Below are 17,820 nucleotides of genomic sequence, written 5' to 3' on the forward strand. Positions count from 1 at the left end.
TTAATGAAGACTTTTGAATTTTTATATTTATATATGTCTTGATGCATATAGCTATTGTGGACAAAACAGGGGCCACATTCTAAACCTGACAAGTTCAGTGAAGGCCCATATGGTGGGCCTTACAAATCCAGAAACCAAAGTAAACCACATAGGGTGGTCTGAACATAAAAATCCCTAGCTAACAATGGGTCATAGTGGGTAATCCTAGGCCTATAGCTTCCTTGGAAAAGGTCAGTCTTTAACTTTAAAATTGTCTGTTGTCTTTGTGCATCTAAGATAACATATCTTTGAAGTATCTAGACCCCTGAAGGCACAACTGCTGGCACCAGAGCGTGAGACCATATTATCTTGTGGCTCACATACCATCTCTATGTGCTACCATCTCTGTGTGCTATGAATGTTAACTATCCTGTATCCAGCGAAATAGCTCCATCATGAATGTCAAAAGCCACTTTACATAATGTAAAATAAGTATGTGTCTCTTCATTTTACTTTTTAATCCAAGCTCAGAGATGTCCCCACTTTGTTTGCTCCTGCCTCCCTAATCTACCATCAGTGGATTTCATGCACCGCCCCCCTCCCACTTTATATCCCCTTTTTGGATTCTAACGTATAAAATAAGCTGCAGAACTGCCATTCTCCAGAGTATTTTCTCAATCCATTGAGATTTTTCCTCCCGGCAATTGTCATCAGTTTGACTCAACTAAACTCTAATAAGACTTTTTCTTACGCTGGATGTTTTTTCATCAACACTCTGGTTCATTAATTTTAACTGCTGTATAGTATTCTATACCTCAATTTATCCATTCTCCTAGTGATGGACAAATAGGTGCTTATAATTTGGATTTCTTAAAAGTAGTGTGCAGCAAATATTCTCATAAAGGTCTCCCTGCACCCATGTGCAAGAGTTTTTCTAGAGTGTGTAACTAGGAGGTCTGTGTATCTTCAACTCTACAAGATATTGCAAACTCCTCTCCAAAGTAACTCTGAGCAATACTCCCCAGCAGCATATGGGTTCCTATTTTTCCGTATCCTCGAATATTATCAGACTTTTAAGATTTTGCCACTGGGATGTGTGTCAAATGGATCTCCTGGTCATTTTCTCTTCCAAGGCCCCAGTGCTTCTAGAAGCTCCACCCACAGCCCACACCCAGTCACACACAAAGGGGATGGATCAAGCATAGAGGACTGGGGAGGCCTTCATTCTTCTGACCTCTAAGTATTAGGAGTGCACAGAGCTATTTGTGGGGACACCTTCTCCATCTACACTCTCCCCTTAGATAATCTCTCCCTGACAAAGGACTTTGAAATACTAACACATAGGCCAGTGGCTTCTAAATGTATAAATAGCTCCATCATGAATGTCAAAAGCCACTTAACAAAGTTAATTGATGGCTAGTACAACTCCATTAAAACTTAACCTGCCTAATGCCCAATTAGATTTCCTCCTCAAGTCTAATCCTTCCTTGTTTTTTTCCATCTTCCAATTCAGTTTCTATGTCATATTGTTCCTGAATTTCCCCCCTTCTTTCCACTTCCACTGTTGCTCCCATGACCTTGGTCCAAGCCACCATCATCTCTTGCTGGGATCACTGCAGTTGCCTCCTAACTGGTCTTGCTGTTTGTCCTCTTGCCCTTACATCTCTAGCCAGCAGCCAAGGTGCTCTTTACAGAACATAAAAAAAGTAAAATGCCATCCTCCTACGTAAAACCCCCCAATGGTTCTTAGTATCGAAAACTCAAATTCTAGGATACTGTAATCTAGAAGACCAATGAGATCTGGTTCCTGCCTGCCTCTCCTTCCACAATGCCTCTCTAGCCTCTGGGACTTCCTCTATGTGGAGGGCTCCTCCCTTGATCTTTTCATGGCTCCCTTTGTCATTCAGGGATCCACCACTTCTTCAAAGTTCTGTCCTGACCAACCCACCCTAGCTATACAGTAGTTCGTTCCTATAGCATCACCCTATTTTTTTCATTCTGGAACTTCTTTTTTTAAATATATTTTTATTGATTTCATAGAGAGGAAAAAGGGGAAAAGAGAGATAGAAACCATCAATGATGAAAAAGATAGAAACATCAATGATGATGAGAGAATCATTGATTGGCTGCCTTCTGCCCGCCCCACACTGGGGATGGAGCCCACAACCCAGGCATGTGCCCTCACCGGTAATCAAACCATGACCTCCTGGTTCATAGGTCAATGCTAAACCACTGAACCACACCAGCTGGGCTCGTTCTGGAACTTCTTATTGCTAAGTGCTATGGTCTGTGCCCTGCCAGGATATCATCTCTATGAGAATTGTCAACCTTACTCTATACTTGTAGTGCCTGACAAGAAGTGGGTGGCCACAGAATTCGGTTGAATTAGTGAATGAATTGATGGGGTCAACAATGATGGCCCTAGGCCATCAAATGAAATTTCTCCCAGTGTCTGGGTGGGATAAAAGCTACTGGAGGCAATACAACACGTCTTTAGGTAGAATCGTGATTCTCAAACTTTTAGTCCCAGGACTACTTCACACTGTTAAAAATGATGGAGGACTTCAATGCCCTTGTGTTCATGTGGAATATATCTACAGATATTTGCTGTATTAGAAAGTAAATAAAAAAATGTTAAAATATTTTTTAAAAATAAGCAATTACGTGTTGACATAAGTAACATTTATATAACATTTTTAAAAATTCGTGAGCAGTGGCACACTTTAAGAGCTGCTCTACACATACAGTGCCTAATTATAACCAGCAAAGAGTCTGTTGAATGAGTGGATATATATGGGCTCAAGAATTCAGACCAAACTTTAGGGACAGATGTAGCTCTTGCCCAGCATGTGGGTAGAGGACATAAGACCACGCCTTTCCCCTTCCATTCTCCTCATGGTTCACCCACCCACCCACCCACTCACACACTTTCGGCCCATGCCGCCCTCTCTTCCCTTTTCCCTAACAGTTTTCTCTGACCATAAAAAAATAAATAAAGTGAGAAATAAGTTTAGTGTCATTGGGAATTGATTTGCAAGCTATGTATGTCTTTAAAATATGCTTATTTCTGTAACCAGAATAATGATTGTGTAAGTTTTAATCCAGGGAATTCACCTTGACAGGATGAGTGTCAAGGCCTGATTTGACCAGGATTTGTTTATTCCTTTTTGTGTTCACGTTGAGAAACCAAACTGAGTGTCATATTATTTTTCTTAGGGCAGTACCGAAACCAAAGTTCTTCCTCTTTCTAAGAAGAAGCTCTCCCTCCCTTTTTATTTCTTTCCTCTGAGTAGAGGAAATTCACAGAGCCATGGTTTAAAAAAAAAAAAAAGGGTGGTCATCTGTGTGCTCCTACTGAAGTGTCTGAAGCTCCGCAGGCCCTGGGCACGCCTCTTCACTTCCACTTCCTGACGTCACACTATTTTTGTCTTTGAATAGCTTATTGACACAATCGCCTCGCAGATCGGAGAACTGAAACAGGAGATGGTGCAGACAGATGTCAGCCTGGAAAATGGCCTGGAACCCACGGAAGCCCACAGGTGACAGAGGCGATGAGGCGAGACGGGAGCTAAGTGGACCCTATTCGTGTTGAGAACTGCCATTTCCGGGGCTCCTCAAGTTTGGGAACTGGGAGTGTGGTGGCGGCTCCAGATGAAACCCTGGAGGAGGTGGGAGTGGCCTAGGAACCAGTTGTCTGCTTGTTTATTTTAATCCCTGCGAAGGCACTTGAACTTTACAACCTTTCCCTTCCTCCTGGCACCAGAACCCGGAAACCTAAAATTCTATCTGCCATATCCACCTACTCACAGTGATGGAAACAATAACGCAGCAGGATCCTCCGTGCGCAAAATAGAACTCAGTGTAGCCTGTATCAGTCTCCAGGAGGTTTAAAGGGGAGCACTCAGAGGATGGACTCATTTTGCGTTCTCAGGTCAGAAAACCCCCAGCACCTACCATAGCCGTTAGCCTGCGGTGCAGACCCGAGTTCTGACGGATGTGACTGTAAATGACTAAAAAGGGGAGGCAGTGGGTTGTCCTGGTTAAGCATGATATGTTGTGAACGTATTTCATGGATCAGAGTAGGTAGTAAGGGACTGATCTTTATCTGGAGAATGGACGTGCCAGATCAGGGTGGGGGTGGCAGGTTGGAGGAGCTTGTCAAACCTCATCCAGCTCTTGGATTGTGTAATTCATTGCTAGCAAAACAACAGAATATACTGTCTGCTGAATGGCATGGACATTTGGTACTTGAGAGGCCAGATTTGTGATCAGTGTGCCCCTTTTCCCAGGAAATGGGGTTGAGGCTGCCTGTGCAGGGTGAGGGTGAGCTTCACCCGGTAGGATTTGCTTGCAAGTCTTGAGACAGGCAGGAGTCGTACTGCAAAGGCAGGCAGGGGAACCACCTGGGTTTGGTTGTCCAGGCAAATTTCAAACTGGCAGGACTTGTTCCCTGCCCTAGCCTGAAGGGAGAGTGGCAATCCCAAGGAGGCACTTGGCAGCTGTAGGGTGGTGCTTTAACTCCTATGTCTCTGGGGAAACTATATTCTCCCGTAGCTGTGGACATTCTGCCTTACATTTCCTTCTCTACAAAATGACAGGGGTAGACCAGATGGCCCCCAAGCCACTTGGAGCAGAACTAGGCATTCTATAATTTCTCTTGATTTCAATGTGAATGGCTTCGATTGGTACATTTTCCCCCCATAATCTAGACAAGTACACCATGATTTCTGATTCTCTTTCCACCTCACATTCAGAGTAGTTCTAAACTCCGTGGAACTTTAGCCAGGGGATTTCTCCTTACCCTTTTCATTACTAAGCTAAAAATAAATTGGGTGTCCAGGCTGATGACAAAAAAGTAAAGAAGAGAGAGTTCATAGCATGGATTTCCCCACATCCAGGAAACATAATACTACAAGGTAGATCCCAAACTCTGCAGAGGACAGACAGGACCCTTCCTGCGTATAAGCCACGGAGATGCTGGGCTTACTGGAAGGAGTGATAATGTGATAAGGGCTAGCAACAGCTTGATCTCTGACTGCAGAGGGAATTGAAGTGGGAGAGCTGGGCCTTCATTTAATCTTTAACATCGCTTCTAGTCTTTTTCTTTTTAAATTAGAGAGTGACTGTAACTTTATTTTATCAGGTTAATAGGTATTCTTGAATGCTATGTTGGTTAACACTGAATTTATGAAACTTCAGAGGCATTTTACTTGGCACTTTCTTTGATGGGAAAGAAAGAAAAAAAGCAAGATTGTCTTGATTTAACAATGCATGTGGTGTTTACCTCTTGCCAATCACTGTTCTAAATGCATTACCGCTGGAACTCATTGAAGCTCCTAACTGCACGGTGAGGTTGAGCTCCACTATGACCCTTTTTCTGCTGATAGGAGACTCGTATTTTGTGGTAAAAGTCTGACTAATAAGGCTGTAGCTCCTGTGCTGGCGTCTCTCGCTGAGTTTTAGAAGCATGGAGTGGTGACTTTGCTATTAATTCCTCCATTTTGTCAATGACGTGAGGAGGGACGGATAACACAGAAGTAGGGGACGGAGGACATGGTGTTGTTTCCACAGTGAAGGCGGAGCAGAGCTGTGGGTGGTCGCAGGGGAGCAGCAGGTCAGCCTGACCCAGAGCAGCCCAGGGGGAGAGGGGAGCAGGCAGGGCCGCCTCCAGTGGAGAGAGAAGAAGCAGTCAGCCACGCAGGACCTTAGCTGGGAGTGTTCTGGTGGCTGCACAGATGCCTGGCAGTGAGTGGCCTTTTGCAGCCTCATGGTTGGTGAGTGTGAGCTGTGATATGACCTCACCTAATCCACCCACAGTCACCAGGAAGTGTCTGTGGTTCCCTAGTTTGTTGAATGCTGGATTAATTGTCAGGCCAGTGCCCTAGGTTAGAAATCGCTATTCCCCAACCTGCATTGGCTCTTCATTGCTCTTTCGTGGTTCATAGTGAGATGATTAGTGAGATAAGCTTGAGATCTGAAACCTCTTCTTGTATTATGAACCCCTTCTCAGATTAATATTTTGAATGCATAAAATAAAATAAAATATGTAAGTGGACGAGGGGAAAACAATTATAGTGGAATACAATGATTAGAATGTAAAAATGCATGATTTCATAGCATTGGTAGTTCTTTACTAATACATCTGGCAGTGGGCCTATGAACTGCTGTCCTCTGGAAGCAGAGAAGAGACTAAGCAATACTTCTGCGCCCACCATGGAAACATCTAGAGTTTTGGTTGGGGACAGAGTTTCAGCTGCTGAGATTTTTTTGCCTGCATTCAAAATGGGAGGGGGTGCATTTCAAAACCAGGTTAGTGAGAGAACACAAGTCCCTTTTTTCCACCCAATAGTCAGTTCCTACTTCGCAGCCCACTTGACCTACCGGCATCGTCTGACACAGTAGACCAGGGGTGGGCAAACTTTTTGACTCGAGGGCCACAATGGGTTCTTAAACTGGACCGGAGGGCCGGAACAAAAGCATGGATGGAGTGTTTGTGTGAACTAATATAAATTCAAAGTAAACATCATTACATAAAAGGGTACGGTCTTTTTTTATTTTTATTTCAATAGTTTTATTCATTTCAAACATTTTAACAAGAAGAATGTAAACACTAATTATTATAATTTGAAACTTCAAAAAATGGAGGAATCATAGCACAATAACATACCTTATATTGAAGATGGCAAAGGCAAAATAAAATTGCCTAACAAAAGAAAGGTACAAAAGCCTTTCAAATTAAACTTAAATATAATAAAATAATTTAAAACTAAAACAAATAGAAAAGAACAAAATGTGTAAACAGTAAATTAAACATTTTCTTTAGTGCAACTTCCAAATTTTGCCCGGGACGTAGATGTAGATGGCAATGTAGACTGGGTTGAAAGTTTTTTGGTCTTTAAAACATCAACTTCAGTGGGAACAGTGTTGTTGGTCTCCTTTTTAGCTAATGCTCTGATACTGTGCTCTCCAGGGGCGTGTCTCCCTACATCACCACGATAACGTGTCTACGCATTCCCAGGGTGATGTTGGGGGACGCGTCAGCGGGCATTACAAGGAGCCTCTGGAAGATTGAGAGGTTGTTCCTTCTACTGAATGGGCCGATATAAATCCGCCCACTCAGAAGAAGGAGCTGCGGCCGTGTTTCCCGACGTTGCCATGTTAACACTGCTGCTGGTGAAGGAGCGGAGGGGAGAGCAAGAGAACCCTGCGCTCTTTCGGCTCCGCGGGCCGGATAGAACAGCCCAACGGGCCGTAGTTTGCCCACGGCTGCAGTAGACCCACCCTCCCTGCCTGGGACACTTGCTTGGCTTGGCTTCTGGGATGCCATGAGCCCTGGTTTCTCTCCCATCACAAGCTGCTGCTTCAAGTCTCCTGGCTGGCTCTTGCTTATCTTCTTGACATCCTAACCCTGGAGCACCTAGAGCTGACTCCTTGAGCCTCTCCTCTTCACACATCTCCTCTTCTCTCCCTCCCATACTACCCTCGAGGAAGACACTGAAGCATCTCTGTGCCTCGGTGAAATGAGGATAATGATAGAACTTGACCTCAGAGTTGTTAGGAAGATTAAGTGAATGCATAGCTGTGAAGGACTTCACCGGTGCTGGCACGTGGTAAACACATGCATGGTTTAGTGAAAGAGACCTGTAATTTCCTAGGTAATTTCAGTCAGTCCTGCGGCTTGAATATGTCTGTGTATTAGTGATTCCCCTGTGTGTTGGTGATTTCCGACTTACATCCCTAGGCCTGTCCTCTCTTGGAATCCAGATGTTTGCATCCAGCTGCTCATTCAGCCTGACCTTTGGGAGCTCAAACTTAAAAGACCAAGACCGAACCCTTGTTTTCCCTTCACAAACTGCTTCTTCCCTGGTCTTCCTATCCCAGTGACCATGCCTCGAGGTGCTTGGGCCCTCAGTCATCCCTGGTGCCTCTCCTTCTTTCCTAACGTCCTCCCATCCATCTCTAAATCCTGGCATCTCTACCTTTAAGTTAGAGCCAGGATCGGTCCACTTTTCACCGGCACCACTACAGTAGATTTCTGCCTGTTGTCTCTACTTTCACCCCTTCCACATTCTCTGCGCAGTTAGCTAAGCAGCATAGAAAATGATCTGACTTTAGTTCATTTAAATCCAAGTCATGTCACTCATGCTCATTTTTCACTGAAAACCAAAATCCCGACCTTGGCCTACAGGATGGGACTCACATCCCCTCACCATCTCTTCTCTTACAATCTCTTCCCCTTCACCCCTTTCAGTGCTCTGCTCCAGCCCCACCAGCTTCTTGCTAAGCAGCCTTTGTGCTTGCTGTTCCTTCTGCCTGGAATGTCCTTCCTCCAGGAAGCATTCATCCTTGGACCCTGCCTTTCTTCTGTCGCCTTAGCTGGCTTTATTTTCTTTCTAGAACTTGTACAGATCTGAAATATATTCACTTACGTAATGGTGCATTTTCTGCCTCCCAGCACTAGAAGGTTGGTGTTTTGACAGCGGGGGCTTGGTCTGTGTTTGGTGCTGTTTTTCCCAGTGCCTAGAATAGTGTCTGTCATGTAGCATACACTCAATCAATGTGTTGATTGGATGAATGAAAGGCGCTAGCCCTTTGGACCTTCTAAAAGTATTCCAGCATCAGAAGCCTCTTGTATAAACAAGACTTCACCCTTGTAAAGCAATTAGGGGATCCCAGCCAGTGCATAAAAAAATAAAAAGTTGAAAATGTGTGACAGGCCTTAAGCATCCTCCCTAGAAAAGAAGAGGGACCAGCACCTCTTTCCCCTACATTCAGGCCCCACTTCCTCATCAGTCCAAGTATGGAAAAGAGGAAAAGATTTGTTTTGCTGGCTAACACAGATGAGACACAGATACTGTGCAAGAAGACAAAAATGCAAAAAGATTTTTGCATCAGTGACTTGAACTTGCTTCCTAATGACCTCATATACACTCTCCAAAATCTTTAGAAGAGTAAAAGTGAGTATAAATCAACAAAGAATAGTCACTTTTTATCTGATGTTTAAAGAGGAAAAGACAGAAGGGAATAATATGAAGTGACATGAAGTTCTACATTCAAAGTCACTGAAGCGGAGGACATATATTTTTTTAAATATGGAAAACTATTGGATGGATGCAGGTGTATTCTGAGCTTAAAAGATTTAAGTTCCAAAAATAATTGTATCAGATTTAGAGGCACATATGTTTCTTCGTTATGATGCAGCTAATGGCCTTGGCCAAACCAATTCATGGCATGGTGACTGTTTCTGCATATAATATTTCTGCATATTGAACAAAGTAAAGCAAGCAAATCTAAAAGATGGGAAGAAATTCACTAAGTTTTGTTCGTTTTGCTGTGAGCTTATGATCTAAGGTTCATAAGCAGAAACATAAATAATAGAAGTACATATATATTTATACTTCCCTCATACTTTCTAGGTTATTTTCTCTTTTCATCTCCTTCGCCCCCTGACCCCCGGATAATCCTTTGTATAAAGTTACGGTTTCCATAAATATGAACCAGCGAATTGGCTGCTAGCTCAGAATTCCCATGACTTTAGCCTGGAAGTTAGATGTGTGAAAATTGTAAAATGATGCGCTGTTAAAACTGTAGAGTCCCCACTCCTGAGTCCCACGACACTGAGATAAGTACTTGAGTCACAACATAGAAATACCTATCTTCATTCATCATGGTTTCCAGGCATTAAAAAGATACACACCCAGGCAAAGAAATAAGAGAGCAAGCCAACAATCAAAAGTGATTCTGTCTCAGGTGTGGGTTCATGGTCATATTTAGTTTTATAGTTTTTGCATTGTTCTTTTTGCACAATGTAAAGTTCCACTTTGGTAATCAAAAAAAAAAATCTTACATGTTCTTTTTAAAAACAAACAAACAAAAACAAACAAACAAACAAACAAAAAACACCTTCTCTAGTATAATAGGTCTCACCGATTAAGACGGACCAAACAGTATTTTGGAGCATTTTTGAATGGGTGACTTACCTCGCATTCTTTACTGTTAATGAGTCTCATCTTTCCTAAAACCACCTCCTACCTAGAATTACCTGCTTCCTCTCCAAGGTCCCCAGGGCATCTAGTATATTCCTCTATTATGTACTCATTCCATTATATGATACTTGTTTACAGTTCTTTCTCCCTTAGGTTGTATAAAACTTCAGGCTCCACTGTCTAGGAATTTTGGCAAATAGCACCCACTCAATAAATATTTTCTTTAAGTTGAACTTAATTGTAGCTGCATGGGTAACAGTAGGAGCAAAGAGGCAGACAATCTCATAGAATACCTTGAAATCATATTCCAAACACTCATATTCCAAACACTCCTGGTGGCTTGAAATCAGGAAACACCTTCAGGGAAATTGATCAAGCTAGTCATAGCAGAACACCTTCAATGGGCATGGTAGGAAAATGTCTTATTGCAAAACTGTTTCCGCTACATAACCTCCTCTGGTTTGAACAAAGCTATGCCCACCCCTCCCCACTGACAGAAACAGCAGCCATGTCTGTGGTGTTACTTGGGTGTTTCAGATGAGTATAGATTTTCAGCTGCCTTTCCAAACACAATCCCTACCCAAGTCAAAGAGTTTCTCTATTCTGTTTCCCATCAGATATTCTTTGAGAAAGAATATGGACAGGCAGGCACCAACAAATTTCCAAGAATTATGGGAATGTACATTTACAGTTCTTAGAAATAGATCATGTGTAAGAAGAAACAATAAACTTTGATAACACCAGACACTTTTTTCAAGGGGGCCTAAGATACTGCAAAATATAATTGCTATTATGTAGCAAATGATTGTGAGCCTCTCCTGACCTATTGAACCAGACTGGCGCTCACAGGAAAGGAAAATAAACCACCTTTCTGACAGGTGCGACTGTCCTAGGAGAGTGGCTTGCTCTCAGATGCTGAGGGACTTTAGGATGTGCCCAAGCCCTGAGCCAGTGGCCTTTTGGCTTGTTCGCTGATTTCTTTGCCTTGTATGTATTCTTTCCTTGTTTTTCTGTGCATTTAAATGGTAGATCACACATGATTTCACTGTGTGTGTTTTTATCATCCTGGAAATCCACAGTGTATCCTAGGCTGGCTTCCCTAGGTACACACAATTTCCACAGGGCATACTCTAAGGTAGATACATTTTACCCTTTACAGACCTTGCCTTGCTATGTTGGTAGTTGATTCTGCCACTAGATATCTGCTTGGTTAGAGTGCAGTACAGATTGAATCCAGCTATGAAATAATACCAGTGTAATCAAAGGCACTTAAAGGCCAAGAATTGCAAATCCACGAAACGCTTGCCAATTTGTGAAGCCTGGTGCATGCCGCTGCTTAGGCTCAAGGTCAGTGGGCCAAGACTTGGAGCTGCCTGGCTCCTTCTCCTGTTTTCAGCTGCAGGGGTGCCCAGGACAACAGGTTCTTTGTTTCATTTCTTAGTTTTACAGGAATGAATGAAGGTCCCTGCCAGCGTTGGCTCCATATCTGCCCTTTTCAGCCTTCGAGAGGAAGTTCATAAGCAAAAAAAGCCACCAAATCTTTCTCCTCTTGTAAAAATGGCAGTGCCTCCTCCCTGGAGGCAGACACACATTTTTGTTCCCATTTCCGTGTTGTTCTCTCTTCCCAGTCATCAGCAGATAGAACTTAAAAATCACCGAAGGTCCTAAAAGTTTTTCGCAAATGCTCTGCGACATGGTTTTAGAAATCTTTTTTACGAAGTCGAGGCCTCCTCCCTCCGAAAGCAGCAGTCCTTAGCCGCACAGGAATAAAATTTGCAATGCGAACTATGTCAGTCATTTTCCTTTTGTAATTTAAGGGGACAAAAAAGGACCCGAGGAATTAACATATCAACTGGTATAGGGTAGGTAAACTGCCTAAGTCAGAGGAGTGGTCCCAAGCCCAGCTCTATCACTTTCTAACATTTTCACCTCGAATAGGAGATAGACGGATGGTCTGTACTATCTCTCACAACATAGGTAAATAGGCCATGATCCTTACAAGAATATCGCCTGCCCAAGACTTCTGCCCATTACTTTTCCCATCCTTGAGTGGTGGGTAAGTTTCCTCAACTCACCTGGCAATTTCTCAGCAATAAACTGAGAAACTAGCCAGTGCCCCTTCTTTAGTCAGAATGAATTTTTACTTCCCTTCATCTCCCAACTTAAATACTACAGAGTAGGTGTGTAATTCAGCCTCACAGATTCTAAAGAACTGTTTTCATGATTGAATGTGATTAAGAAATGACTGGACATCAACTACTAGGTATCTTTGAAATTGAAGGTTTTCTGGGAATTCCTTGTTTGCTGTGTGTGTATATATGTGTTTAACAAAAATTAGAATTGGTCTCTGGGCCAGAAATTTTTATCAGATGGATTTCTTCTGTATGAACTGTTTTTTTTCTCTGTCTCTCTACATAAGAGGCCTTTTCTATTAATATATTTTCAGAAACCACTGATCACAGACCCATCACTTCTCTTCTCCCAGTCCTAGGAGGCCCTGGAGTCAGCTTCCACCAAGCCTGGCATCTTCGCCACTGCTTGGCATTTGGGCTGTGTTTGCTCTCTTCTTCCTATATGCACAAGGATTTACTGCTCCAGGACTCCAGCTTCTGTCTGGTCCTTAACTCTTAAGATGCCTCTGCACTGGCCTCTTGTAGCTGGAATCCTGAACCCTCCGCCGTACCACGTCCCGGGCTGCACCTTCCTGCCCTGGCAGCAGGTTGAGGCAGCGTCATGTGAAAAGGCTTTGTTAGGCTGGGACACAGCTGAAGGCTCAGCACCAGCAGAATGAGGAAGGGAGGCCCCAGAGAGGCAAGATATGAGTGGAAATTTCAATGTAAAAATATCAAGAGAAGTAGCCTTTCAATCCTTTTTTTTCCTTCCCATCTGAATGTTGAGGATGGCCAGCACCAGAGTATAGGTTGGGTCTAGATCTACCAAGGATGGAGATGGCTCCAGCCTCAAGGGCCTGCCAGGAGCCACCCTCAAAAAAGGTTGCCATTAAATTGACAAAACTAGCTCCAGAATTTTGTTTATAGAATAGTCTTTGTGTCCTAGAATGGAAACACATTGCCTTGCTTCATTTTTATGGATTTCTAAAATTAGGAGACAATTAAAGAGACATTCTGGAAACTCTACTAAGCAGAATTTTTACTCAGAGTTCTCAAGATAGTCCAGGCTCTTAGAATCAGTTCTTTGCAGATTTTGTTTGTTTTAGTACCGTATTCCCTTTTTTTCCAACAAGAATCTATCTTTAGAGATGGGGAAACTGAGACTAAATGACATGTAGTATCAGATCAAGGCCTTACAGGTATAAAGAAACAACTGAGGCTTTGATTCAAGTCTGCCAGCAGATGCTCTTTCCATCAACCATTGAAGATTATGAGTCTGAGGGGAGACTAGAACTGGGGGTTGACTAGATGGAAACTATGACATGCTTTACAAAAGTTAGCTTTTTTTTTTTTTTTGTAATCCTCATCGGGGGATATTTTTTTCAATTGCTTTTCAGAGAGAGTGGAAGGGATGGGCAGAGGGAGAGGGGGAGAGAGAGAAACATCGATGTAAGAGAGACACATTGACACCTACTGGTTGCCTTCTCACTGGTCCCTATCTGGGGTGTGGAGTGAACCGCAACCTAGGTATGTGACCTTGATCGGGAATCAAACCTGAGACCCTTCAGTGAGTGGGCTGACACTCTAACCACTGAGGAAACACCAGCCAGGGCCAAAAGTTAGCATTGGCGGCTAAAGTGCCCCCCCTCCTTGTTGCTGGTGTGGTTCCCACTTTGGGTTTTTTCATACCTCACAGCTTTCCTGTCAATACTATTTACTCCTACCTTTTTCTGTGCTCAGCCAGCTGGTGTGATCAGTTCTTTTGTTGGAACCTAAATCTCATTGCCAATGTTAGAATAAGGTATTTGGGGACCTTGAATGGAGCACTTATCACCAATGCCCTGTGTCAGTGGGCTCCAGTTACAGTTCTAGGCTCAAACTGAGCATTGACTTTTATACCCAAAGCCACCCCTTGCTAGTTGATGGGATGTTGGAGAGGGGCTGTGCATAAAGGAAATTCATGAGCAAAGAGGAAGGGGATGCTAAAAGTTTGGATTTGTTGTTTTGGAAGGATTTGGGTTGCTTTGTTTTCTCACCCCAGACCTTAGGATGGCTCAAGGCAGGGGGAGGGGGGAGCTCTTGGTAGCTGAGGTGATTTTTGCCACCTATTTCCTGATAAACACAGAGACAAGAACCCTTTGTCTCCTGAGACTGAAACTGAGCAGCCATGTGATTTTATTGTTGGGACCTGGTTGAGGAAAGGCCAGAATCGGAGGTTATGGGTGGGTGGGGGCAGGGGTGCAGAAAGGAGCTAAGGGAGACCCAGGGCCACCATGTTTCTCATTGTCCACTGAGCTTCTCCCCTTCTTCACTCACAGGAACGAATCTGTTGTCTGCAGATCACCTCCTCCCCAGCCCCTGCTCATGTGCAGCAGTCATTTGATCAATGCCTGCCCCGGCTAGGCCTGAATATAGCCAGGCTAGTGAGAGAGAGAAACACATATATATAATGCCTCATAAAATGGGGTGAGTGCCCCAGAGGTGTATACAAAATGGGTAAAGGAATTACCTGTGCCTAAAGTTCACTTGCAGCTACAGGAGACAGGGGAGGAGACAGGATCTGAGCTTGCTTTTGGCAGGTAGGTTAGGGGCCGGTTATAGCAATGGACCCTCAAGAACAGCTTGAACACAGGAAAGAGGGGCCGAGCAATGGCATACAGATACATTTTTCAGGGCAATCTTACCCCTGGAATCTAAGAGGGAGGTTTGTAAACATTAATATAGGGAAAATATTATGTTCTAATCCAAATTATCTTATCCCAAATTTCCTCTGTTGTGTTACAATTTTTCTTTTACTCATACAGCATCTTTACTGTTAATTGCCTATTTCTTTAAATTGGCTCACTGTCTACATTTATTTTAAAAAGTAAATGTAGGCCCGGCCAGTGTGGCACATTTGTTGAGCATCTACCTATGAATCAGGAGGTCACGGTTTGATTCTCAGTCAGGGCACGTGCCCCACTTGTGGGCTCGATCCCCATTGTGGGGCGTGCAGGAGGCAGCCGATCAATGAATCTCTCTCATCATGGATGTTTCTATCTCTCTCTCTTCCTCCCTCTCCTTTCCTCTCTGAAATCAATAAAAGTGTATTTTTAAAAATAAATATATAAAAAGTAAATTCAGTAAGCCAGTCATGAAAAGACAAACACTGTATGATTCCTCTTATGTAAGGTTCTTAGACTAGTCAAAACCATAGAGACAGAAACTGAAATGGTGGTTGCCTGTAATGGGAGGAGGAGGGAACGCAGAGTTATCTATAATAATAAAAGCATAATATGCTAATTAGACCAGATGTCCTTCAGGATGCAGCCGGGGTTGCGAGGGAAACCCAGCTCCCGGGTGCCAGAGGGAAGCTGGTGCCAGCAGCCGGGGGTATGAAGGCCTACTCTTGCACGAATTTCGTACATGGGGCCTCTAGTTGTTTGATAAGTTTAAAGTTTCAGTTTTGCAAGAGGAAACAGATCTGGAGATGAATGGTAGTGATGGCTGTACAATAATACGATTACGTGTGATACCCCCGAACTGTATACTTAAAATGATTAAGATGGAAAATTGGGGGGAAAGTAAATTTAATATCTGCACCATACACTACCAATACAAGTAACTATTAAAATAAGTCCTGGACATTCAAATAAAAACCATGCTCTCATGTACTGCCTTGGTATATGCAACACCCTTTGAGAAATGTTGTCAATTTTTAATAGCATCGAGAAGTTATAAAATATTAGAATTAATCTACAAAGTTTCTTCACCTTGTAGCAGGACTGCAGCTCTTTCTGTTAGAGAGACAGGCAATGTGATGAAACTTAGCTATAATTAGGTCCTAGGCAAAAGCAACTTGGAACCCTGGGCTCCGCTTTTGTTTATTTTTGTTTTTGTTTTGTTTTATTGATGCAGTTAACATTGTATTGACAATAATTAGCCCCATCATTTGTCTTGATTCATTCTATGGCTGTTTATTAGGCATTTACTGTGTAAACAAGGGAAAAACTATTGGTCTTCTTAAAAGTCTGGTAGGCCCACTGGGGACCTTCAGGGAACCAGCCCTCAGGCTGAAGAGCACTGAGTCTTTCCTAAGGGTTATCGGGGACACTTTGCTAGAAATCCAGGTACAGCTTGGGAAGGTAAGACTCCGGTGGCGCCTGCCACTCATTCCTTCAAATTCCAAATCCAAGGCAGCCCTTGTGGATTACTACTCAGTCCTTCAGCCAGCACTGGGATTGGCCTGGCAGGAGAGGCGGCACAAGCAGGGATGCCCTCCCAAGAAGAGAATTCCCTTCCACACCTTTGTAAAGTCTGATATTGGAGACCAAGGGTGGTGCCTGGGGCCAGGGATGGGGAGCAGGGAAGGAGACAAGGGCCAGGCCAAGTGCATTTTAGGAGGTTGTGATATGCTGCCCTCCACCCAGTTCTGCTGACTCAGTCAACCAGCCATCTCCAGGTGACTCAATTTACAGAGCCCATTAACTCCGCAAGTAGGAACAAAACAGAATAAGAAAGCAGTTCATAAATGTACCGAATTCCAGGGCAGATGGGATCGTGTTTGTGCTAAGTACCCACACTTGCACACGCACACCCAGAGGGAGCTCAAGAAGCGTGGAACGAGGTTACGGGGAGCATTACTTGATCAGAGGCCCCTTCCACCTGATTCAGTTCCAAAAGGACTTGCCATTCCTTCTGTGAGAGGTTTCCAGAAGTTGTTCGTTAACTGTACCAGTCTCTTTAGTTTAACTATGATCAGACAGACTGCTGTAGACAGGAAAATTCTTAGTAGGCAGTCTGCTGTAGTCAGGAAAATTCTTAGTACACTTTAAATATTTAATTGAAAACAGTCGTATCCTTCAAAAACAATCAAGCACATCTTATCATGGCTGTGGATACAAGTTGCCCATTTAAAATATGTAATTGTTCAGCTTAAGGAAGGTGTGTTTTTAACTCATGTGGAGAAGGTTTGGGGGCCCTACTCGTCTTGTCCCGGTGTCCTCACATTGAGTACAGAGCCATCCAGAGCCCTGTGCCAGCGCTGAGACCTTATACATGGACGTACACCAGCCTTGTTGATACCGTAGTAAGGACTTGGCATTTTGCTTTATATCTTAGTTCTCTTAAACTTAATTTTGGCTATTCAACAAAAGAGGATTTTTATATTCTTATACATATTATCTACGTATTATATTCTTACATAGAAAATATGTTGGCTATATTTATTACATCAGTGTTTTTTCCACAGAAACAACCTGATATCCAAGTTTTATGTGTTTGATATATCGCTCTGTCAATTGTCATTAATTTGAAAAACCACACTACACGGTAGAGTCAAAGTCTACCCCTGCTGTGTTGTTTGGGATGGAGCCTGGGGAGAGGGGGTGGTGTCCTGAGAGGTGCAAGGGAGCTTCCTGAGTACCTGGTTGCGAGAACTGCGTTGGTAGATTCTGCCATCCTCTGGAATTCTGTTTTAGGGCAAGAGAGAGCATCGTTTAAAAATGGCTGCAAGTTATTGGTTTCTCTGAGATGAATCTGATTCTGTGAAACTTACCAAAACTAGGCCTAGTGGCTTTCTGCCTGTCCTACTGTTACTGGAAAGGGGACTGGCCCTGAGTGGGGCTGCCTAGGGCTAGCTGGTATTGTGTGAGTTCTTGACTTCGTGCAGGAAAGATTTCACAGCACAAGTCCAGGTGACTAGGAGGGAACATTTATTCAAGCTGGGGATAGTGAAACAGGGAAGGGCTTAGCATAGAAGAAGC

General features: G+C 43.4%; 1 protein-coding gene across 4 annotated transcripts in view; it reads left to right on the forward strand.

Annotated features, from left to right (window-relative positions):
• RIN2 (Ras and Rab interactor 2) overlaps nucleotides 1-17,820 on the forward strand; it is a 112,707-nt gene that overhangs the window by 41,250 nt on the left and 53,637 nt on the right. For 3 of the 4 annotated variants that reach the window (XM_080683039.1, XM_080683040.1, XM_080683038.1), the window contains one exon: nucleotides 3,418-3,518. In XM_080683039.1, the coding sequence (XP_080539165.1) occupies nucleotides 3,418-3,518 (101 nt within the window). Of the gene's footprint in view, nucleotides 1-3,417; nucleotides 3,519-3,742; nucleotides 3,911-17,820 lie in introns of all 4 variants that reach the window. The other variant, XM_080683041.1, reaches the window with a different exon arrangement.

This window comes from Plecotus auritus (genome assembly GCF_963455305.1).
Source record: "Plecotus auritus genome assembly, chromosome: 8".
Classification (NCBI taxonomy): domain Eukaryota; kingdom Metazoa; phylum Chordata; class Mammalia; order Chiroptera; family Vespertilionidae; genus Plecotus; species Plecotus auritus.